Source organism: Apodemus sylvaticus, chromosome 6 (genome assembly GCF_947179515.1).
Source record: "Apodemus sylvaticus chromosome 6, mApoSyl1.1, whole genome shotgun sequence".
Classification (NCBI taxonomy): Eukaryota; Metazoa; Chordata; class Mammalia; order Rodentia; family Muridae; genus Apodemus; species Apodemus sylvaticus.
The window spans coordinates 9611735-9635301 of NC_067477.1; the positions used below are offsets into that span (position 1 = coordinate 9611735).

General features: G+C 52.4%; 1 protein-coding gene across 7 annotated transcripts in view; it reads right to left on the reverse strand.

Moving 5' to 3' along the window:
• Positions 1-23567, reverse strand: part of Pacs2 (phosphofurin acidic cluster sorting protein 2) — a 58785-nt gene that overhangs the window by 10852 nt on the left and 24366 nt on the right. For 2 of the 7 annotated variants that reach the window (XM_052184880.1, XM_052184886.1), the window contains 16 exons: positions 19615-19702; positions 18271-18360; positions 16147-16272; positions 13359-13521; positions 12780-12853; positions 12374-12454; positions 11103-11162; positions 6417-6574; positions 3630-3720; positions 3286-3360; positions 2695-2837; positions 2253-2391; positions 1816-1920; positions 1551-1657; positions 1000-1205; positions 230-340 (listed from right to left, as the gene is read on the reverse strand). In XM_052184880.1, coding sequence (XP_052040840.1) covers positions 230-340; positions 1000-1205; positions 1551-1657; positions 1816-1920; positions 2253-2391; positions 2695-2837; positions 3286-3360; positions 3630-3720; positions 6417-6574; positions 11103-11162; positions 12374-12454; positions 12780-12853; positions 13359-13521; positions 16147-16272; positions 18271-18360; positions 19615-19702 — 1817 coding nt within the window. The remainder of the gene's footprint in view (positions 1-229; positions 341-999; positions 1206-1550; positions 1658-1815; positions 1921-2252; positions 2392-2694; positions 2838-3285; positions 3361-3629; positions 3721-6416; positions 6575-11102; positions 11163-12373; positions 12455-12779; positions 12854-13358; positions 13522-16146; positions 16273-18270; positions 18361-19614; positions 19703-23567) is intronic. The other 5 variants (XM_052184882.1, XM_052184885.1, XM_052184881.1 and 2 more) reach the window with 5 other exon arrangements.

Genomic DNA, 23567 nt, shown 5'->3' on the forward strand with positions numbered 1-23567 from the left:
TCCTGAAGGCATGTTCTACCCTGCTCCTGCCCCCTTCCAAATGGCCCCACACCACGTTCCCAGTAGGTCAGGCTGAAAGCTCGGGCTGGTTGAGGGAAGCCCCATAACACAGCCACCCACCCCACAGCTGAGCCTGAGAAATGGGGACTCTTGTGATGGAAGGTCTCCAGGGCCAGGGGCTGTGGATGCACGAGCAGCCCCCCTCACCAACACGGTGCCCAGGCCTCACCACTGCTCTGGGCTTCCAGCTTGTTGAACAGGTCTCTCCAGGCCAGATCCTGGAAGAAGTTGTTGTAGCGGTAGTCCACAGAGCCCAGGTACCTGGCCACAGGGTGGGAGCCTGGGAACCCCAGGAAATCCATCACCATGTGGAGTTGCCCGACCCGAGACAACCCCGCTGTCCTGAGCCCGCTGCCGTCGGCTATCATAGGCCTGCAGGAAGAGCAACGGCAAAGTCCCCACTCCCTGTGCTCCCCAGGGAAGGCAAACACGACGACAGAAAGCCAAGGTGAAGGCAGAAGACCAAGGAAGGCGATATGACGTGGGCTCCACGTGAGACACTGCCTTTAAACTCCATGACTAATAAATGGGCGAAGCCTTGAGCAGGTTGTTTTATAGTTAGAGGATCTGCACAAGCCAAATGGCTCCTGGAGCCCAAGTCCACAGGACCATGACAACCTCTACAGGCTGATTGGACTTTGTGGTGACACAAGTCAAAGCTCATGTGAAATGATCAGTGGTAGGGCACCAGCATGGACCATCCTGGAAACTAGTTTGCCCTCTAACACATTCTACATTATAAGGACATTTGTCAAAGGGAAGAAAGGAATGTGACCGTAAGAACAGGTCTTACTACAGAGACTGGTTCCTGGCTGCTCAGAATAATTGATCCTTAGCTTTCAAGTGCTAGGGTGATGATGCTATACCCGGCACGCATGGTTTTTGAATAGAGTGAAAATAACTAAATGTTTAAGCAACAGAAGGATGTCATGTTGGTACCTCTACCCTTACAGGCTGTGTCCCTGTCTCTGAGGGCCCCAGGCCCCTCACCCAGGGGGATGATGAGGAAGCGCATATAGCCGAGCCAGTCAGGTGTCTTGTGAGACAGCTGCTCCACGAAGAGCCGCAGGATGGCGCTGAGGTAATGCTGTGCTCCGGCCACTGCGATCTTCACAGGGGTCGGTGGCTGAGAATTGCAGTTGCAGCTGCGGTCCCGAGAGGGTGGGGCAGAGAGGGACAGATGCCTCACTGTCTGTCCCAGGATCAGCCTGCTAAGGTCTGGGAAGCCTGCTCTGCCCCCCAAGTGCAGCTGCTCTTGCCACAGCATCCCAAGGGAGCTACCGAGCCCAGGGCGCCCCACCAACAGGAGCTCTGAGTGTGTGGGGCGGGAAGCTGAGTGTTTGCTTGGGGATGCCTGGGCCAGAAGACCCGTGCTCAAGACCTCTGCTGGGACAACTGCAGCAAGTGGACCCCCCTCGTTACCCCTAAAAGATACTCAGGCAGGAATGCCAAAGGGCAGAGCCTCAGGAAAGAAAGGAGCACAGACTCACTATCGCTGTATCCGAGACACGATGGTGCTGAAGGCAGCCTGCACGTCAGCAGCAGAGCATGTGCACACCACAGGAAGCGTGTGCTTCTGCAGGACGTCTGAGAGGAACTAGGAAGGGACAAGCCGATAATGACCTCGGCACGGTGCCTGACAGTCCCCAGATATCCAGGCAGTGCTGACCATCACCACCCCGTCTCCTCCAGCATGGGCTGCTATTCCTTAGGAGATTCCCCGGGACACAGAGGGCAGATGGCTGTATCCCTTACCTGTCCTTGCCAGTCGGAGGTGTTGACGAGAATGATGTTCTCAGGGAGTTGGTCATCGGAGATGAGGATGTGGTTCAGCTGGTCATACACAGTCTTCCTGGGAATCTAGAGACACCAAGGTGTCCACACAAGGACACGCAGCACCCAGCCTTTAACCCCCAACCCTGGGTCTCATACGCCACACCACCAGCAGGCATGGAGGCTGAGGGGAAGTAAGGAGATGCCTAACTAATGTGGAGGTCCCTAAGTCTGAGCGGCCATACTTCGGGTGGCGGGTGGCAATAGAATGCCTACAAGGAGCCCCAGGGTCACCAGGCTTCCTGACAGGAGGGCCTACACTGTCTTCTCACAACAGGCCCTTCAGGTTTGCCCAGTTCTCAGGGCTCCTGGGCTTCTCTCTGCTCGGCCTGGCCTGGGCAGTATCCTCCAGTTCCTACCCTAACCTGCAGCTGGCTCCTCGTGTCTGGGCAGCGCTCATTGTCTAAGCTGTTGGCCCGTTCGTTCTGTGGCCGAGCTGGCTGTCGCTCCTTCAGGGATGTGCTCCGGCCCCGGCGGCCGGCTGGCTTTGATTCTGACCTGCCAGAGACCAGGAAAGGCAGAGGACAACAGCTGGGGTGGTAAGCCATATGTTCACTGCAGGCTGCCCACTGTGCTGCCCCACGACAGCTGCCACCTCCCCTACACCTGGCAGACCCTGTGAGGTGGCACTGCAATCTCCCCAGCAACCTGAGCCCTCAGAGGCATGGTAGTAGGGGTGCCTCTTGGGCACTTGGGCCTTAGGGTGCTAGCTTAGCAGATGGCCAGAACTGCTAGCAACTGAGTGGCTTCCCATAACCCTGCCCTAAAGGTGCCGAAAGTCCCTCGGCACAAAGCCCACACCTGGTGGAGGGGATGACAAGCGACTCAGTCTTGATGATCCTTCCACTGGGAGGCAGCTTCTCAGTGAACACGTCTAAGGTAGAGGTCTCAGCCTCGGGGCTCTCCTCAGGCTGCCCTGATGCTTCCCGGGGGGCCGGTGTACTCTGAGGGGTTGAAAGGAGCCACAAGCACCAAATGCAGGAATGTTTACCGTGCCTCTCCTGCCCGTGTGCCCTGAGTTGGGCTAACGCTCTGGACTTCCTCTAACCTCAGGTCTTGCATAAGGCACAGTCACATGCAAGCGGAGAGGTACTCCTCTCCTACGAGTAGCTCTTGGACCAACCATGATCAGTACCAAACCTGCTGGAAAGCCCACCCACCCTGCACATTCTCAAAGAGACTCCATGAGGGCCTGGGTCTGACAGCAAGGCTAGAAACACAGCCATCCACCGGAGATACCCTGCGATGTCCACAGAGACAGGCAGTCTGGTCGCTCCGGAGGTGGTATATGTGTTTTCAGAGTATGGGAACACAACCCCCCATGTGCAGGTCTGTACATTTGAGGTCAGCTGCATATGGACAGACAGACGAACGCCCCCCATGCCTGCTTACAAGGGCCACTGTGTCAGAGATGCTGTCGCTGGGCTGCTTGCCTCCCAGGGATCTTGTCTTCTCAGGTCCATCAGCCTGGGGATGAGGAGACAGGAACTGGCTGTGCTGTAGAAGCAGGATGTCTACCTCTGGATGGGAGGAAGCCCAGGGGGACTAGCGAGGCTCTTCGCAGACTGAGAGCTCAGGACTGCATCAGAAGATGCACCTGCTACTGGGCAGAACCCCAGGCCCAGGAGATATCAGCTAGGAGCACTCTGGCTAGGCATCAGGACTCACTGGAAAGGAGGACGCGGATGCCCGGCCTGGTCCAAGGGTCTCAGCGCTGCACAGAATGGCCTACTCACCGGGCTCGGGGGCTCCCTGTGGCTCCGGGCACTGTGGATGCTCCCTATCTCTGTCTGTGAGCTGGAGTGAGACAGCCCTTCGAAGTACGGCCTGGATGAAGAAAGGAGTAGATATTCATTCCCTAGATGCCCGATACACTGAGAGTGAGGTTCGAGCCACTGCACGAAAGGGCAAGCAGCATGGACCCCAGCAACAGAAGACAGTAACGTCCAAAGACACACTGTGGGAGAACTGTGTAACTAACCACCTGCTCCTGAGGGAGCCTCGCACACATGGCAAGATTCTGCAGTGACTCAACTCCTCCTGCAGTGACATGGCTATAGGCAGTCTCCTGTACTGCCTATGCAGTCAGCAGCAGAGAAAGTGTTCCAGGGTTGCTGAGGACGGGACGCAGTGAGGAAAAGCACCTACTGCTAACCCTTAAGACTTGAGTTTGATCCTTGGGATCCACGTAGTGGGAAGAGGAGAAGCAACCCTAGCAATCTGTCCTCTGACCTTCGTTCTGGTGCTGTGGCACACACATGCCACCTCCCACAATAAAATGTAATTTAAAACAAGAAGAAAACCCCATCTACTTGTGTCGCTCACCCCAGGTGAGGCAGCCAACACCACAAGGAGAGTGGCTGTTGGCACTGGATGCCCCTTGTGGTGGTTTCAATAGGTGTGTCCTTGTTGGAGGAAGTGTGTCACTGCTTCCTATGCTCAAGCTACGCTCAATGCAGACCCAGTCTCCTGCAGAACTCTCAGCTCCTTCTCCAGCTCAATGCTGCCATGCTCCCTACCATGACGATAACGCACTAACCCTCTGAAACTGTCAGCCAGCCCCAATTACATGTTTTCCTTTATAAGAGTTGCTGTGGTCATGGTATCTGTCTCTTTGCAGGAATGAAATCCTAACTAAAATAGCCTTGTTGAGAACCTTGAGACCTACAACCGGACTACAGGAATCAGAAGAACATTTTCAACAGCACAACGGTATCATGGGCAGGTCCAGAACAACTAAGCCCTTCAAGACCCATTCAGACTGTTCCAGACCAACACACGATTTGACACCAACTACATCAGACCAAGTCTGACAAGCCATTTCAGACTAATCCAGAACAGGCATGACTCTGGGTCAGCCAGGCTAATTCTTGGCAATCAGATCAACCTGGACAAATGTATCTGGCTCCAGCAGATCAAGTGTGTGAGTGAAGGACAAGGAGACGAGGAAAGCAGAAAACTGAGAGATGTTACAGAACTCAGGCTGAAATATCTGGCGGGATCTCAGCTGGTCCATGTGGATAAGGAGGCTCTGCAGAGAACTGCAGATGCAGGGTGTCATTTGTGACTACTTAGGATCATGGTACCAGGTGATCACACATTGCCCTAGAACTATAGGCATTAGCTGGCCAGGGACTGCACCAACATAATGTCATGGGGCTCATGATGGGGAGGAACTGGACTCTGTGGGTGAACCCAATGTGACCCAGCAGAGGTCACACTGCAGCAGAGGACACACTCAAGCCTCAAATGAGGCAGGAAGAAGCAGTGCTGAGACAGGGGGACTGAGGTGGAGGAACACAGGAACATTGGCTTGCTTGACCTAGAGGACATCCCCAAAACCATCAGCTTAACACCTGGACTGAGTCCAGCAAGACACAGGTAGAAAAAGTCAAGGCCTGAGGATGCCACCCCAGAACCAGAAGCATAATAGGTGCTAGAGTTTATTTTTGAAACAATGTCTCATTCTATAGGCTAAGCTACCCTTAAACTCAGTTATTTAAGTTTTCCAATGCCAAGTTTCCTAAATGCAGAGACTACAGGCATGAGAAACCAAGCCCAGCAGTAATGAATAAAGTGTTGGCATCGCTGAGAGTTATGGTTAGTTAACTTCAAGACACTAGAAATCCAAAGCTCTTGTGTGTGCTTCTCAGTATTGTCCTGGTTAAAAACTTAAAAATGAAGCATCTTTAATTTTTTTGAACATCCTGAGTCTCCCCATCCTCAGCAGCTACACCAAGACTGAAGTCTACACAGCATCCTAGGGCTCAGCCTCTCCAGGCCCAAATATCCACAGTACATGCGTGCAGACTGGCCTGCCTTCCTTTCCCTCTCTCTGCCCTAGGCTAGGTGTGCCCATCTGTCCTCTCAGCCAAACCAAGGAGTAGCACTGGGTGGGGCTACCCTCTGCTGCCTGCACAGTAGACCCCTGCAGTTTCTAGTGTACTCAGGGCTGTTGCTAGGGAGGGGGGATGGAGAGGGACACTCTAGGGCCCTTCGTTCTTCTGCAGTCTGCTCAGGGACCAAGCTCTGGCCTTACAGAGAACCTTCCAGCTCAAGTCCTTCCCTGATGCTCTTCTCCCACTTCCAGATGGCTCTGCCTGTCTCTAGTCCCCAAGGACATGCAAGCACGGTGGTCCATTTACACGGTTACCACTCACCCTGAGGAATGCTCTGCCTATGAAAGGTGCCAGACCTAGCTCCTGTGGGTCAGGAGTAGCTATGCCCTTCCACACCTGCCTTTCTACAAAGCCATCCTTTGCTTCTGGCCATGGGGAAAGCTACCTGGCTCTGTCTACTCACCAACCTTGGACTCACTCCATGTAACCTCCTCTCAGGATGTCCTGGTCTACCCTATGAGAACTGACCAAGCCCGTGGTGGCCCTAAGGCAAAACATGGGTCATAACCACAGGTCAACCCAAACCAACTCAGACCATTCTAGAACGAGACTATGAGGCAGCTCAGACTCCCCGTCTAGGCTCAGGTTCACTGGACGTGGCAGTTTCAACGTGGGTTAGCTTACCTGAGCTTGGGCTTGGGGGTGCTAAGGACGCTGTCGTCATCATCCATATCAGGGCCACTGTCACTGGGGTTCTCCACGTCCAGCGTGTCATAGAGAAGATCCAGGTCCTCCTCCACCTCGGGAACATGTTCTGCGGGGTCCTGCTCTGAATCTAAGACCTGAGGTGATGGATGCTGACATGTAGGAGCGCCCACAGAGGCTGGTGCCACGACTTGGCTAACAAAGGGTATGTGCGGGAACACGAGCAGGCGGGCAAACAGTGCACACACGCTTCCTTGACAAAACATCCTACTCTATTTTCTTTTCTCTCTCCTTTCTCTCTTTCTGAGTAGTCAGAGCACATTAGTTGATATCAATTATCTCCCCTGTCTCTCTCTGCATTATTGTTTGAGACAATCTCTCTCACTGGACCACAGTGAACTGTCAGCTGGACCACAAGCCCCAGCGATCCTCCTGTCTCCTACTCTAGCACTGTGGTTACAAGTGTGCACAGCCACATCAGCATCGGCTTCTAAGTAACTCTGGGAACCCACACTGGGCCTCAAGCTCCTGCAGTAACACTCCAGTCCCTGGGCCACCTCCCAGCACCTCCTGAACTTCTCTAATCTAGGAACTGGGATCTCCTCTGAGACCTCACCCACCTCACCCTTCAATATGATTACCCTTTAACAGTTTGGCAAGGACGTGCTTGGAACACAGTGCTCACACTTTGTAAATCACACATAGTTGAACTTGGACAGCCCATGAGGTCCTGTCCCCTTGACCGAGATATGAAGTTCTTCTCTCCCGGAAGTCCTCTTGGCTGGCAGAGCCATACTCTATTCCCCCAGGCAAACTGATCAGAGTTGGTGTCAGAGTGTCTACCAAGAGAAACTTCTGAGCATCATGTTGAAGGGCCTCCAGTAAGTGACTCGGGAAAGAGGGTAAACTCTCACGAAGATCAGTAACCACTGACACAGAGCTGCGGGAGTGGCTTGTCTCCTTCCCATAGGGATGAACACTGTCCTTGAAGAACAGGTTTTCCCCAGACTCTGAATCTGCTGAGTCCCGATCTTGGACTTCCGGCCTCCAAAACTAAGAGCAAGACACGCCGGCTGTTGCGTTCCACAGCCTGAGATGATCACCTATGGCTTAGCCTGCACAGAGCAGCAGAGAGCTGCTGCATTCCATATGTCAACAGCAGGGAGCTATGCAGCGACAGCACAGGAGGCTGGTTAAAAAAGAGCCGAGCCCAAAGCAAAGTGTGTGGTTCTGGGAACTGGAGGAAAGGTCACCGATGACAAAGCAGAAGAGCTTGGTAGGTCTACAGGTAGATCCAGGTGTTTTACGGATTCTGAGTGATAACACAGGGTATCTGACAAAATAAACCTCCAATTTAGAGGGAGCCTCTTGAACTCTCTTGACAGTTTACAATGAAGTGCAAGGGGGGAAATGAGATAGAAATTTAGAGAAATGAATTTTAAAGATTTGGAAAAGTCTCAGCCAGACCAGATTGTAAAGAAACAAAGTAGGAGCTAGAGAGATGGCTCAGTGGTTTCTAGTGTGTACAGCTCTCATTGAGAACCAGAGTTAAGTTCCCAGCACCCAGGCCAGGTAGTTCAAAGCTCTTAACTCCAGCTTCAGGAATCCAAGGCCCATTTCTGCCTTCTGTGGGCACTGCACTCAATTGTGCAAGCCCCCCCCCCTCCCCCGTGTGTGTGTGTCTGTATAAGACCCGAGCTTGGGGCCCCAGTGTTACTTAAAAGCTGATGTGGCTGTGCACACTTGTATACACACACACATATACATACACAATTAAAAATAAAGTATTTTAAAAATTAAAGTTTGAAGAGCCTGGTAATGGACAGAGGGAGCAGGGACTGCTCTGGATGGAGATGACCCAAAGATGCTTCCCGCTGACGGCCTAAGGGAGGCAGGTTCAAGTGGCTGCTCCTCTGTCTCAAAGCTGTCTTCACAGGACCCAGACAGCGGGAACATCCTGCAGATGGCACAGCAACTCTAAGTGCCAACTCTCAGCATTTGCAAAAATGTATTTTAAATGGATTGTCAGAGGATGTGCTATCTATGCCTGGCAGAGGTCTGAGGTGGAAACAGGCTCATGTCTAAAAGGACCCCCTCCAGTAGAGTAGAGAAACCACGCAGTGGTGTGCTCAGAAAGGCCACAGCACCAGCCCAGGAGAGCCAGGCTCATGGCTGCCATGTAAGACCCTGTAGGCTGCGCCCAGCAACACTGTGGGGTGCAGTACCAGGCCCCAGAACCTCTGCTCCAAGCCAGTGTGTCCTGACAGCAGTTACTGAGCCAGAGAAGGGTTCTCTAGCCTTAAGATTCAATGTCTGGGGAACAGAGAGAATGGAGTTTGGCTCTTAGCACCCACACGGCAGCTCATGCCAACTGTGACTCCAGTTGTAGGGGGTCCGATGCCTCCTCTTCTCATCTCTCTGGGCACCAGGCATGCGCACAGTGTACTCACACACACAGGCAAAGCAGTCACACCTATGAAAATCAATCAATCCTTTTTTTTTTTTTAAAGATTCAATGTTTGAGGCCAATGAAAATCAAGAATATTTTTGCCAAATCTAAGGACCTGAGTTCGATCCCTGGGTCTAATGTGGTAGAGTGAAAAACAGGCAGAAGTACATGCACAAGCACACGCGTGCACGCAGAAGTACGTGCACAAGCACACATGTGCACGTGTGCACACACATTAATAAATGAATGAATTGCAGGATGCCTTGCCCTGCTGGTTTTGGGGAGCAGTTATATCAGTTTCCTTTTCTCCGTTTCTAATAGAATCTCTGCCCCATGCTGGTCTTATAACTTACTCTGCACAGATTTCCTGCACACACCTGGACAAGTCCTGCTCAGCCACATCTGATGTAGAGAGTTGCAGACACTCTAGTATTTTAAGAATCTGGTTGAGGTTATAAGGGCTGGTGGAATAGAATGAATGTGTTTTGTGTGAGGGAAGGGCATGAATTTTCTGATCTAGGAGCAGAATGTTTTGATCTGAATGTTGTATCCCCCAAAATTATGCTGGAATCTAACCCTCAAAGTGAATCGGTAAAAGGCCTTGACTAGCGCTGCTGCCTCATGCTATGAGCGCATGAGGATGCTGCAGCTTCCGGGAAGACCCAGCCCTCACCACAGAAGAATCTGCCAGCACTGACTCTGGCCCTCCAGTCTCCAAAACTATGAAAGGCATCCTTCGGATGTACGTCACAGACAGACAGACAGACAGACAGACACAAACAGTGGGGGGAGGGGCTAGAAGAGGGCATTGAGTCCCCAGGGACTGCAGTTACAGATGGTTGTGAGCTACCACATATGTGCTGGGAATGGAACCTGGATCTTCTACAAGAGCAGACAACCAGTGCTCTTAACTGCTGAGCTGTCTCGACAGCTGGTCTGTATTTGGTTACAAAGACCCAGTTTAGTTACAGCACAATGACTATTTAAGATACTCTACAGTCCTACACAGGTGAGGGCACACTCCAGGATAGCTAGTGGGTTGTGAGTGAGAGTCAGTGCCTATCCACAGCTCCTAGTACCGAGGAGTGCTGAGATACAGAGGCAGAGCTGTGGCTAGATGTTCTTTTCCTTACATACAAGGGAATGGTACAGAACAGATATGAAACAGCTCACATGGCTTGGTAACTTGCATGAATCCTATACAATGTGGGAGATTATTTCTATGAAAACAAAACAGTTCTTGCCCTGACCCAGGATATTGGCTAAACTTTCCAGACTTTAGGCTGAGTCTCAGAAGCCATAACAAAAGTTGCACATGTCAGGTTTATTTTGAGATCAGCCCTGTTGCTTGGTAAAGATGGAACTCCATGGTCAAACCCACCAGAGAGTCTATAGTAGCCCTAGGCAGGTAGTTTCCTTGCTGTGCATCATTTTCAGCTACTCTGGGTCTGTCTCACAGAGGTGCAGGCCTCAAGATAAGGGCCCAGAGGCTACTCCACTGGAACAGGCTGATGGTGTCCCGGGACAGGTACTGGCCCCAAAGAAAGGCCAGCCGCTGCGAAGTGCCACTCCCAGTGCCTGCATGCGTGGGGAGCTGCTGAGAAGTGCCACTCCCAGTGCCTGCATGCATGGGGAGCTGCTGAGAAGTGCCAGTGCTGTGGCTGGATGGGGAACGTGGGAACCCTGCAGCTCTGGGTGTGTGTGCCCCTTACACGCATGGACGCAGAGGGCAAGCATGTGTTCTGAGGATCTATCATCCAAATGTCCCCTCTCTACTGTGGGCACAGAATCTTGACTGTTTTGTGATTTTCTTTGGATTATGAACTAATTTAGTACCTAAGTCTGGGGTTTAAAGAAATACCGAGAAACTAAAGAGTCACGTATGTTGGCCACAGAACAGGCTATGTTCGGTGGGAGCTGGGGCATGGACAGTCTTTCTTCTTCTACAAATAAATAGGGGAAATAAGAAGAAAAAAAATTCTATGAACCTGAAACTGCTCCCCAAAACACTGTTTATATAAACCAGTGCTCAGCTCTCTACCGGGTCTTTCCACAGGGGCACTACCGCTTGGGAGTTCAGTTGCTGGCCTCTCTCTCCCAGCTGCCACCCAGGATGGCAGGCCCATGGATGGTAAGTTCAGACCAGATCTAGCCTGGAGGTTCGCAGGAGCACTTCTTGGCCAGCATGATGCCCATCAGAGCCCCAGCCCACTCACCTCCTCTGACACCTTAAACCTGCGCAGGAGCGCCACCACCTTCTGCTTGAAGTTCTGTTGCTGCAAGAGCAGAAGCACAGGAGGCTCGTGTAAGGAACAACGACAGGAGGGCCGCATTCCGGGGCAAAGCAAGGAACGCATTCCAGTCCCTCAGTAACCGGGACAGGAGACACAGCTCACACACTGTACAAGTATAAACTGGATGCAGCTTTTGCATACAGCCATGTGCACATTCTTAGTGTTGGAAAACACAAACTGAGTCCAGACTTAGAAATATCCGTGGAGCTGACAGTCCACACCCTCTGAGGGCAACCGAGGTCCAGGGAGGCTCTGCAGTCCTAGGCAGGCTCTCTGGCACCGCCCACAGCTCCACCTCCCAGGGACGTTCTGTCCTGGCCCCACCTCAGGAGGAAAGTGCCACCCTGGGGGAGCTTGTGGTGGAGGAGACAGGCACCTGTACCGGTACACGGAGCTCAGTCAAGCTGCTCGAACTGTTGGCTGAAGTGCCTCTGCTCCAGCCACTGTCCTCTCGGTATGGCTACTCTTACAGAACTGCGGCTAACAGGGAGGACGCCCAGGCTGCCCAGGAACTCCAGCTGCCTGTGCTGCCTGTGCTGCCTGTGCTGCCTGGGCTCAGGGGAGACCAGTTTATGTTGAGCTTCTGGACTGAGGCCACTGTCTACACACAGCCTTCTCGCAACCTGCCGAAGGCTGACAGTGCTGCCCCTGGTCAGTATCGACAAGGGGGGACCTAGTGCTGGGCCCCGGGGGGTTCAAGGTCCATTGGTGGTCACGGGCAGGATGAGAACTGGCTGAAGTCTATCCCCCATTCCTCCCATGGGAAAGGCCTAACAGCTGAGTCTCTGTGCTGGCTGACCAGGTCCCAAGAAAAAGTGGAACTGGCCCCACACATGGCGAGTCTGAGTCCTGCACTGACAGGAAAACAGCACCCAATGGCCTCTACACATAGGCTTGTGGGCCTGAGGCCTTACTCCAGATACCCAGGGCTCCGTGACCATGTAAAATTGGAGCGGGGCAAGAGAGAACGGCAGCCAGAAGACACCCTCATCTGGTTTATGTCCATCTTGCCTAATAACCACCAGGTGCTCATCAGATAGGCTTCCGGACTCCCGCACATGGGAATTCAGAGACCCTTTCAGGCCATGTAAAGGCCAGGTCAAAGTCGTCTTTCCCACAGCCTTGCAGTGAGCCTCCCAGCCTGCCCACCCTCCTCGCCCTTCCCCAGGGTTAGTAAACTAGTTTCCACCGACCCTGGTCATGGACGTCGTTCTTACTATCGAGCGCCGCTGCTTCTTGGGTTTTCCCACATCAAAGTCATCCTCGTCAAGATCCTGTGTAGACATGCAGAGAGCCTGAGGCCACAGTGCCTACGCAGCAGGCCCTCCCCATCACAGCGTGAGGGAGGCCATCGCTGGGCAGTCAGCTACTAACAGTCTCAAACCCTGCAGAGATGCCCACTAACGTGTGCCAGCCCCCAGGGAGGACGCAAACAGGTGCGGCACACATGGGTCCCTTCTCATCCCATGTGGCACTTGAGACCCACAGCCCTCATATGGGCTAGCTCAGGGAAGTCCCCGTCAGTCCCCAGCCTCTGATCTATAGAGGTGGAAGAGGGAGGTGTCAGGCACCTCCCTGATCTCAGGCTCAGACTGTTACCTGTCCTTGCACAGCATCGTCACTGGCCTCTTGCTCAGAGGAAAAGCTCTCATACTCCTCCTCAGAGTAGTTATCTGTGGAATGAGCACACAGAAGGGACAGCACCTATAGATTCCACCCAACACCATGGCAACGAGTTGACAAAAGATGGCTGTCCCCTGGGAGCACAGGGGAGGTATAAGGAGACACCTATGCAGACCAGGGAACTGGACACAGCACTGGTGTCTCAAGGAACACGCCTGCTGACATGTTGGTGGAACAAGAGAGCAGGGGAAATAGAGCGACCCCCATTGTGACTGTAGCAGCAGATGGCAGGGGCCAAGCACCTTCTCCACACGAGAAACCAGGTGTTTATAGCATCGAAGGCTACAGGATAGACCCATGGCACCTATACATCGAGGGTTCAGAGAACTTATAGATAAACTTCAACAGTACACATGACTCCCCCAAAGCTTCTAGCTGGAGAAAAACCCAAAAGACTTTACCTTCTCCAACCGCCCTGGGCCAGCCTCCCACACGTGTGGTGGGAAGAGACAAGAGCAGAGCAGGGGAAGCAGAGGAATTCAGGCAGTGACTCACCTGTGGACTTGGCCTTGGGGCCCGCCTGCATTGTACTGTCCTCATGGTCGATGGGCTGGCTGGACAGGGAGACAATCCAGATCTCAGCCACCTTGACGGAGGCCTCTTTGATGCTGCTGCAGAGGCTCAGGACCTGGCCACCCTCAGAGGGGTGCTGCATCACCTGTGGAATATGGTTCTAGATATCGGGAGGGTTTCCACCCCAGAGAGCTCCAATACTCAGGAGCGGGGCACACTGAGTGGAAGGCTGGGCAGGAAACTAGAGGAAGCCCAGGGACAAAGCAGGTTGGCTGAGTAGGGAGGTCAGTGCCAGGCTTGGCGTTTCTGACTGCAGAGACAGAGGAGTGGCTCTATAGACCAGTCAGTTCTGGCACCCCTGCTGTCCATGGACATCACTCAAGTCATTCCTACCCCCACTTACAGCTGTCCACTGTCCAGCATGTCATAGCAGCCACGGGGTGTGACAGTAGGGGCCACCCAGCCTCGGGGAAACATGTAGAAAGACTCTTGAGGACAGGAGTGAAGGAGAAACAGAGCAGCTAGCAAGGGCAGCAGGAACCAGTCCTGACCCAGCGATTGTCCTGGCCCTGACATCACCTCAAAAGCAGGCACAGATGCTAGGGCCTGTCCCTGACAGGGCACACAAGTTGCTTTGGGGCCTCTTGATCAGATTCAAATGTTAAAATTTTATAGATTTTTTTTTTAAATGGTACCTGAGCAAACAAGATATCTCAGCAGGTAAAGGCTTTGCAATGACCTCATTTCAATCTCTAGAAGGCACATGGTAGAAAAAAAATTTACTGCCATAAATTGTCCTCTGGCCTCAACACACATGTGCACACACATGCACACATACACAAATAAACACATATAATATTTTTTAAAAATTGGGAACTGATTAGGATGACAACTCTGGTCAGTAAAGAAAATAAATTTAAAGGATGCTTACATTTTTTGTTTTTTTTTTAACCAACATTTTAGAAACTGAGTTAGGAAGGCAGGCAGGCAGGCAGCCGCCCCAGGCCACATACTGGGGCCTTCATGTGCAAAGTACGCACAGGAGATACATGGAGGAAAACCTCTCTCACCTAACTCTACAGATACACTAAGTGCTTGTCACCTCCCTAAGGTAACCTCAGATCTAAGTGAGAACGGAAGCTCAAAAATGTGTGTCTATTAAGAAGCTGACCTCTGCAGCACCAGTACGTGACTACACGGGTTGAGGGACACCCAGGCTTGTAATGTGGGGGAATGCAGTGTAGGCATGGTGTGTATGTGTGCATGTGAGTCAGGATAAGGTGGAGTTTCTGTACCTAGAAAGCCTGCTCTCTGGCTTCCTCTACTAGGAGGGTAGGGAACAAAAGGGACTTGTGCTAAAGACAGGCTTGTATGCCTGCGAAGACCTCAGCAGACTACTGCTCTCTGGAACATCCTGACAAGGAGGCACCGATAGCTCAGGGACTGGTCCTGGCTGGACAGTCAGAAGATATTCTGTACCAGCTGCCTTACCTAAAAAGTGCCTTTTGGTCCAGACAGGGTCCCAGGCAGATGCACAGACAAGGCCTGGCAAGCGCTGTGCCCCTCTCCACCCCGCCTTGCTGCCAGCCCCTTTCTTCACGCTCCCTCTGGCTCCCCCAGGCTGCAGCTGGGCTTCTGGAAACATCTTGGATTGGTACCGGCTGCTAGGCACAACCCCGGACAGTAGCAGTTCTTGCTTCAATAGCTCTGTAGTTCAGCACTCGGGAACCCTCTAGCAGAAGCTGGTGACACTGAGTCACCACAGGAGGGGCTAAAGCCAAGTTACTCGGGGGGGGGGGGGGGGGGGGGGCACTCTTCCTCTCTACCCCCCACAGCCTCTTTCAGTTTCAAAGTTAAGGAAGCTGCAGAGGATGAAGAGTAGAGCAGGGTGGTAGGAGGTGTGAAAAGTGGCCTCTGAGAACCACAGACACTGAGTGAGGGAACCTGAGGTGTGACAGGACACAGGAGGCATGAGTCTTAAAGCCACAGGTGTACTCTGGGGATGGTCACTCCAGCCACTGCCTACGGAATCAGAGGGAAAGCCTTAGGCCAGGAGGGCAAGGGAAGTTTCGAGAGCAGGCTGTGGCAGGCTTAGGTGCTTAGGCCAGAATGGAGAGATCTGGATGCACAGTGGCTGACTGCACTAGGTAGCCCAGAAACCATGGGTTTTAAGGACAGTGTCACACCCTGGCTTGCAACCAACCTTCGAGCCCCAGGTGGCCACCAACAACACAGCTACACACTTGAATGGCACTCCAAAGAAAGCTCTACAGCTTAGGAACAACATGGCCAGTGCTGAGTGGCCTCTTCTCCAAATATTAACGAGGATCCAGCTGCTCAGCTTAGAGGCTCATGTGCCTAGAAGACCATCCTGTCTCCTCAGTCTCTGCGGAACAGCACGGCCTCCAGGAGACATGGGAGCTTCTGCTCTTGCCTTTCTGAGGTACTTTTTTCTAGCATAGTTTATGTGCTCATCTGAGCTACTGGGGCAGAGCAAGGACTAAGGGGACATCCAGGGAGAACCCCCTAAGGAGGGCGTCCAGGACAGACACTCCAGGCACTCTTCTGAGGAGTGGGGCACAGCTGGCAACAGTACTGGAGCAGCCACACTATGTAGCATAGGACTGGGGGCCTGGGAAGGGTCCAGACTGATGCCAAGCTGAGCCCAAACTTGTGGATTTGCTAATGCCGGGGAGAATGGTCTATCAGATGCTATCGCATACATAAATTCGTCGTGTTCTAGAGCCCTGGCACCTGCCCAGGAACCTACCTCAGCCATGTTGATGGAGCCTGCGGCCAGCGTCTTATAGCCCAGGATCGTCCTGTTCTTGTACCGCTTCCTGCGCTGCAGCATGATCTGGAGCTTGTTGCCTTCTCTCTTCAGGAAGTGGGGGTACTGTGGACACAAGTCAGGAAGTGAGGGTACTGTGGACATAAGTCAGGAAGTGGGGGTACTGTGGACACAAGTGAGGAAGTGGGGGTACTGAAGACACAAGTCAGGAAGTGGGGGTACTGTGGACACAAGTGAGGAAGTGGGGGTACTGTGGACACAAGTGAGGAAGTGGGGGTACTGTGGACACAAGTGAGGAAGTGGGGGTACTGTGGACACAAGTCAGGAAGTGGGGGTACTGCGGACACAAGTCAGGAAGTGGGGGTACTGCGGCCACAAGTCAGGAAGTTGGGGTACTGTGGACACAAGCCAGGAAGTGGGGGTACTGTGGACACAAGTCAGGAAGTGGGGGTACTGTGGACACAAGTCAGGAAGTGGGGGTACAGCGGGCACAAGTCAGGAAGTGGGGGGTACAGCAGGCACAAGTCAGGAAGTGGGGGTACTGCAGGTACAAGTCAGGAAGTGGGGGTACTGCAGGTACAAGTCAGGAAGTGGGGGTACTGCAGGTACAAGTCAGGAAGTGGGGGTACTGTGGGCACAAGCAAGCTCGCCTGAAGGCTGCTGCAGCGTGGCATGCTGCCATCATCAGCCACAGCCCCAGAGCACCTGCTAACATGGCTGAGCCCTCCCAGGTCTTGGTCCCTGGGTCCTTCCTCAACCCACTCTCAAGAATCCGCAACATCCGTGAGGCCACCTGCTGTTCAGATCAGGGGATCCACTTCCACACTTCCACACTAGTGGAACAGATCTGATAAACTATTCCGGGTAAGTTCTCGTGTTTAGGGACCTCTGAAGACAGCCTGGCACCTTCTCAATACACGGCATGGCCGCAGGTTCTGGCAGTCTCCTATTTGTGGGAGCAGCTGGGACCCTCTGTGGATGACCCTGGGCACCTTGCTTAGGCAACCAGGCACCATTGTCCTGTCTGCTGTTGGTCACACTGCTTAGGACCTGCACTTGTGACAGGGTTCACTCAGAGGAAACAGTTCCCACAGGGTAAGTTCTGGAAGTAGGGTAAAACTCTAGTGTACAGTAGGCTGTTCATCAACACACATTTCTTCGAAGTCATGGGGCCATGTACTTGACACGGGTGTATAAACTGGTAAATTACACTTCACTAAACTGGATTCTCCACAGTGGTACACAAAATCCAGACGCAGACATGATCTGGGCTGACAGGCTGCCTCTTCCACAAGGATTCTGAACTTAATGCAGTGTTTCCACAGTCTTGCCAATCTTTGCTGAATACGAGACTAAAACAGCCCTGTCTTGATAATGTATTTGTCAGTGTGATGCTTAACCTTGATTGCCACCTAGAGGGATCTGGATCACCTCAGAGACAGGCTCTGAGGTACTCCAGTCAGGATTCCTGGATTAGGTTATCCTTGGAACATAGCTGTGAGGGATCGTCCACACAGACTGTGCTGGCTGAGGTGGAGAGACGCACCTGAGATGTGGGACAGTCCACGGCCCTGGGCTGAAGGAAGCAAGCTGGGCACCCACCATCACCGCTTTCTGCGTCCCGACTGTGGAGGCACGGTGACCAGCTGCCTCAGCTCTCCCACCACGATGAACTAACCGCCTCAAACTGTGAGCCAGCATAAGCCCCTCCTCCGAAAGTTCGCCTCTTACCAGGCATTTTGTCCCAGCAATGAAAAGTAACACAGACCTCATCATTCCGTTTTCTTTATTATGAGAAAGGAAGAGAGCTAATTGGTAAGACTTCTAGTTTATGAAGAATTCTTGATCAAGAGAGGGCCAGAATAAGAAAGAGCACAGCTGGCTCTGACAAGGCACCCACACCCAGGCTCTCAGGGAACTGATGAGCAATGGGTCCCTCACACCCAAGGAATTGACCAGGGCACGTCTATCACTCAGAGCCCTTGTGAGAAAATGAGTCCATCATCTCCGGGACACTGAACAACGCGTGCCCACCACCCTGGGCTCCAAGGGTCACTATCCAAAGCAGCACGCGAAGCCTCACTATCCAGGCGTCTGACTTACCTGGAGAGAGAAGGTCAGAGCTAGGTCAGTTTCCACTTGTCCACTAGGAGGCAGCACAATCTCATGTGATCTCAGGACTCGTTTGGAACCCTGGAAGGAAACAGCCTTCTAGTCTAGAACATAATAAAGTGAACCAGCGGAAAGCATCCTCACACCAACACTCTGAGCTGTCATGGCAAAGGCCTCACCAGGTGTGGAGGCGGGCACGGGATTAAAACCTGATTCCACCTAGGTTCCGCCGAGGAAACGGAAGTGGAAGACCAAGAACAGCTCCTGCCAGAGGAGCAGCCACCGAAGCACAGCCCACAGGTCACAGCCCACAGGTCACAGCCCACCGATGGCCTCTGAAGGCCAGTGCACAGGCATGGGTGTGTGGGGCCAACAGGGTATGCCCTTTAAAAGGACAGGGAGAGCAGGAGATGTCCACAGTAGATTCAAACTGTGCAGGTGACACAGGGCACAGTCTGGCACAAAGCCAAGCTGGTGGAGACTTGCCTGCCTGCTTAGATGCCAAGCATCCACGGCACCTCCAGGGAAGAGTGGTCTCCCAGACCTTTACCATAAACAGAAGCCAGGCCTCCTTAAACTCCAACCACGCATCTCAGGGCAAAATGGGAGGGTCCTGCATGGACGGGAGGGTTCTGTGTGACATAGGAGACCCTGAGTGACAGAGGAAGCCTTGCCCAGTGCTAAGCACACTATTACAACAGGTCTACAGTGTGTCTAATACCACTGGCAGTACGGGTGAGGGGTCAAAAATGGGTTACCTCAGCAGGGCCCAGGTACTCCCTGGCAGAGTGTCGGGGTAAGTAATACACAGTTGTCCCTTTACCCAGACACATACAGCCTTGTGTGAGGCTGCCTGCCACTTGCCCTGTATATGTCACCCACCTGTGAAGGATCGTCCATAGAGGGTTACCCTGAGCTACATCTCAGCAGCCAGGAGTTTTCCCCTGAGAGTCAGCCTGTAACCTGGCAGTCCCCACCACAGCGGAGGCAGCCCAAAGGGCTAGTAGACACATCTGGAGGACCAGGGGTACTCTGCCCAAGAAGGGTAGGACACAAGCTCATCCAATCACGGGCTCTCCAAAGAACAGGGAAAAGCACCAGGGCAGCTTCTAGTGCACAGTGCCCCATGATGTCCTGCCTCTTCTTGTTCCTCCTCAAGCCTACTACCCTGGGAGAGGCTTGGAAAAAAGCCCTGGGTAGGTGGCTCTGGTGAGGGTCTTCAAGAATAGTCCAGGGATTCAGTGAGAAGTGAGGCTGGCCACACGTTTGACGTGTGTGCGTGCGTGCGTGTGGTGCGTGTGCGTGTGTGTGTGTGTGTGTGTCTGTGAGGGTTACCTGCATCTTGACAGCAATCACCACGGACAGCAGTTCCTTTTCCAGTTCCCGGAGCACTGCCAGCTTCTTCAGGGTCAGGCTACACAACCTGTAAGACACAGGGCTCAGACTTGTAGCATACTTCCTAGGTGTACACTGCCCAGTTGCCCAGAAAGTTGCAAGGACACCACAGCTACACTTGGGTGTCCCTGTGAGAGGCACCAACCAGGAGGGACTGGATGGAAACACCAAAGAAGACACATCAGAAAGCAATCAGGTGAGACTGAGGAACAGGAGGCGCCCAGAGGCCGGAGCTCGGCACCAACACAGCAGCACAGCTCGTAGCCATGGGAAGACGCTCACCCAGGCCTCGCCACCCCTACCCCATGTTGCCACCTCCATGAAGCAGACATGAATTCACCTCCATATTCTGCTCTAAAGCCTTTGAGGTACATGGAGACAAGTCTTGCCTACTTAGGGGCAGCTTCTGATGAGCCACCCGAGTCACCAGTAGGGCTGGACATACAACTCTGGGGCTTCCTCTCACTCTCTGGGACGGTGGGTATACTCTGAAATTGTAAGCTGTCTCTTTCTGGGAACTTTCTGTGTAATACTTTCACACCCGGGCAGAGCCTGGAGAAGTACTGGGATGAAGCGGCAGTTGAGAGGGCACAGAGAGGGCTACTGAGAGGGCACAGCCACCAGAAAGCACAGCCACCCAGGGAGTGGACCTGCAGAAACAGAGCATTGCGAAGGATACTAGAAGCCTACGGAATGGAAACAGTATGAAGACAGTGTGTCAGGATCTGTACAGGCGTCAGTGTTTCAGCGGAAAGATTACCACTCAACAAGACAAGCTGCATGAAGCAGTAAGAAAGCAGAAGAGGAGAGTCCAAACCGAACACCAGCGAAGCCTGAGACAACAGACATAAACTCATAAATAACTTGAAATAGAGAAAATAAAAACCAGATGTTACTCTTTTGCAAAGACTGAGAAAACTCATAAAACCTTCAGCCAAACAAAGATTAAAAAACAAGAGAGCTGGGCGGTGGTGGCGCACGCCTTTGATCTTGGGAGACAGAGGCAGGTAGATTTCTGAGTTCGAGGCCAACCTAGTCTACAGAGTGAGTTCCAGGACAGCCAGGACCACACAGAGAAACCCTGTCTCTAAAAAACAAAAACAAAAACAAAAACAGAGAGAGAGAGAGGGAGAGAGAGAATGAGAATATTCTCAGTATCGGGAATAAAGGCGAGAACTAGAGATCTTAGATACCTATTCTACAAGTAGATACAATGTAACAACTTACTGCCCCCAACTTCCAAAGCCTACTAAGCTGAAACTGGTAACAGAGCAGTACTATCTATTAAGTAAAGTCAACGAAGCCCAAACGTTCTGAAACAGAAAGTCCAGCAGACACAGGCATGGGGTACGGAGCTGAGCATGCCTGACACTCAGGGCTCCACCCCCAGCTCCGGACAGAGGAAAAACAAACATATCCACAGAACCTTCCAGAAAGCAGCAGAGACAGGCCTGCCTCAGCTCATGAGCTGTTTTTGTCTGTGTTGATAGAAAGGCAATGCCGACTGCCAGGTGTGCAGTCTCTTTACACCCACGTTGCCATCATGATGTCCCACTGTCCCGCAGACTAAAAGCAATCAGAGTTCTCTAAGTTGATTCTTTGACTGTTTGCTATGGTGCCAGAAGTCAACTGACACAGAAAGCTGGCATCAAGTGAAGTTGCTATGGCAACACCTGCAGATGTGTGGCGCCTCTAGCACTGTGCAGAAGGAATATGGTAGTCTGCAGAAGCTCCAGAGGCAATTCTGATATTCATGCTAGACCTCTCAGCAAGCCAGGAGAGAAGGAATCCCTCAGTCTGCACCTGTCAGGGGAGTAGCAAGGACTTGCTTCCCTTAAGACAGGACTGGGGCTGGCCTAACGGTTCTCACCCCTGTGCCCCACACAGCCCTGTCCTGCCCAGGTTGACAGGCAAAGCAAGGCAACCAAAGACATGGTCAGGAAAGAGAGAAGCAAGCCACTGTCTACAGACACCAGGATTGTGTGCAGAGAAATCTAAGGAATGCAGGAAGGGTCAAGACAAGCTCCCACAGACCACCAGGTTGTCTATAAAAAGTAATTACAAACCACATGCTGCTCCCAGTAGACAACTGGAAGTCAAGTGCTCAGAAAACACTCACTCATATCATCTCCAAATAGAGAAAATAAGTTTAAAGTAAATGCATGCTAGAAAATCCAAATGCTGGGCGGGCACGCGAAGTCACTCACTCACCGCACAAGCCTGGCAACCCGAGTTTGGTCCCTGGACCCACGTGAAGGTGAGGAGAGAACGGACTTCACACAGCTGTCCTCTGACCCGCACTCACGCACCTGGCCCCAACATCTACGCGAGCACAGACGAGTGACAAGCAGGTAAGTTTTCCAGGGAAGCTCTGAGTGCTGGGAGCAAGCTCAGCCAGAGGCGGAGAGCCAGGCTCCGGGCCGCACATCGAGCCTCCCCAAACTAGGTTATCAAGTTAGTACTGCCCCAGTGAAACTGCAGCGAGGCTTGTGTGGCTCTGTCAAAATCAACACACTTTTTTTACCCCTCATATGCGCAAGAGCTAGAACATTCAGCACAACTGAAGAAAGGAAAATGGAGTCTGGCTTTCTCACCCTCACCACGAGAGCTGCGCACGAGTGGCGCCCGCAGAAGGGCAAGCAGAAATGAATAGTCAGAGGAGGGACTGACAAAGCGACTCCATCACAATGTGGCTGGAATGTGGCCAATACCTTTAAACCCAGCACTTTGGAGGCAAAGGCAGGCAAAGCTCTGTGATTTTGAGCCCAGCCTGGTCTACAGAATGAGTTCCAGGCCAGACAAGGCTATGTAGTGAGAACCTATCTGAGACCACAAAAACAACAAACAAACAAACAAACAAAAAACAAAAGCATCTTTCCTCTGCAAAACCACTGTTATAAGACAGGCTTGGAGCAGCTGGTGAAGTCCTTGCCATGCACCTGGGTTCCACCCGCAGGCTTCGTGTAAACCGTCACATGCCTATAATCTCAGCACTGGAGGGGCAGAAGAGAATCCAGGGCCTGTAGCCAGGCAGTCTAAAACAACCGGCAAACTTCAGGATCAGTGACAAACTGGTCTCAAAAAAAAAAAAATGCTTTTGACTCCAGGGCTCTGATACCTTCTTTAGGCATCCGTGGGCACAAGGCACTCATGTGGTGCACTGAGATACATATAGACAAAACACCTGTAACACATAAAGTACAAATTAAAAAAAAGTGAGTAAAGGGTTTGAACAGCTCCTTCACCTGGAAAGACAGGTGACTTGGCACAGTAAGGTACCCGACATCATTAGTCACGATGTATGTAAGTCCAAGTCACAGTCATAAGCAGAAATTACAGCGGAGCTGTTCACGGAGAGCAAAGGCGGCAACACCCACCCAGCCCTGGGCAGGCGGCAGAGTAACCAGACTCTGGACATCAGCGTGGAAGTTTCCCTTCAGCCACACATGGCTCTCAGCACAGCACTGCAACCCTGGGAATTTAGCCAGGGAAAGTGAGTGTGAGTTCACACGAAGATACGCACACGAACAACAACATGAACAACATGAGCTCTGTTCAACAACACGGACGTCCTCTCCATCAACACATTAATCACAGTCGTGGGGGCTCAAGAGACGCGTCAGCAGTTAAGGGTACTAGTTGCTCTTCCAAAGGACCCAAGGTCAATTCCCAACACCTACGCGGCTGCTGACCATCTGTAACCCCAGTCCCAGGGGATAGGACACCCTCTTCTGGCCTGTGTGGGCACCAGATGCACATGTAGTTGTGAAAAGGTGGACATGAGAGCTAAACACCACACAGATAAAATGAGAATAATTTTAAATATGTCTTTTAAAAGGACCTGCAAGTTGGTTATGGTTAACTACAGGGGTGGGGCACCTCCGTCATCCTGG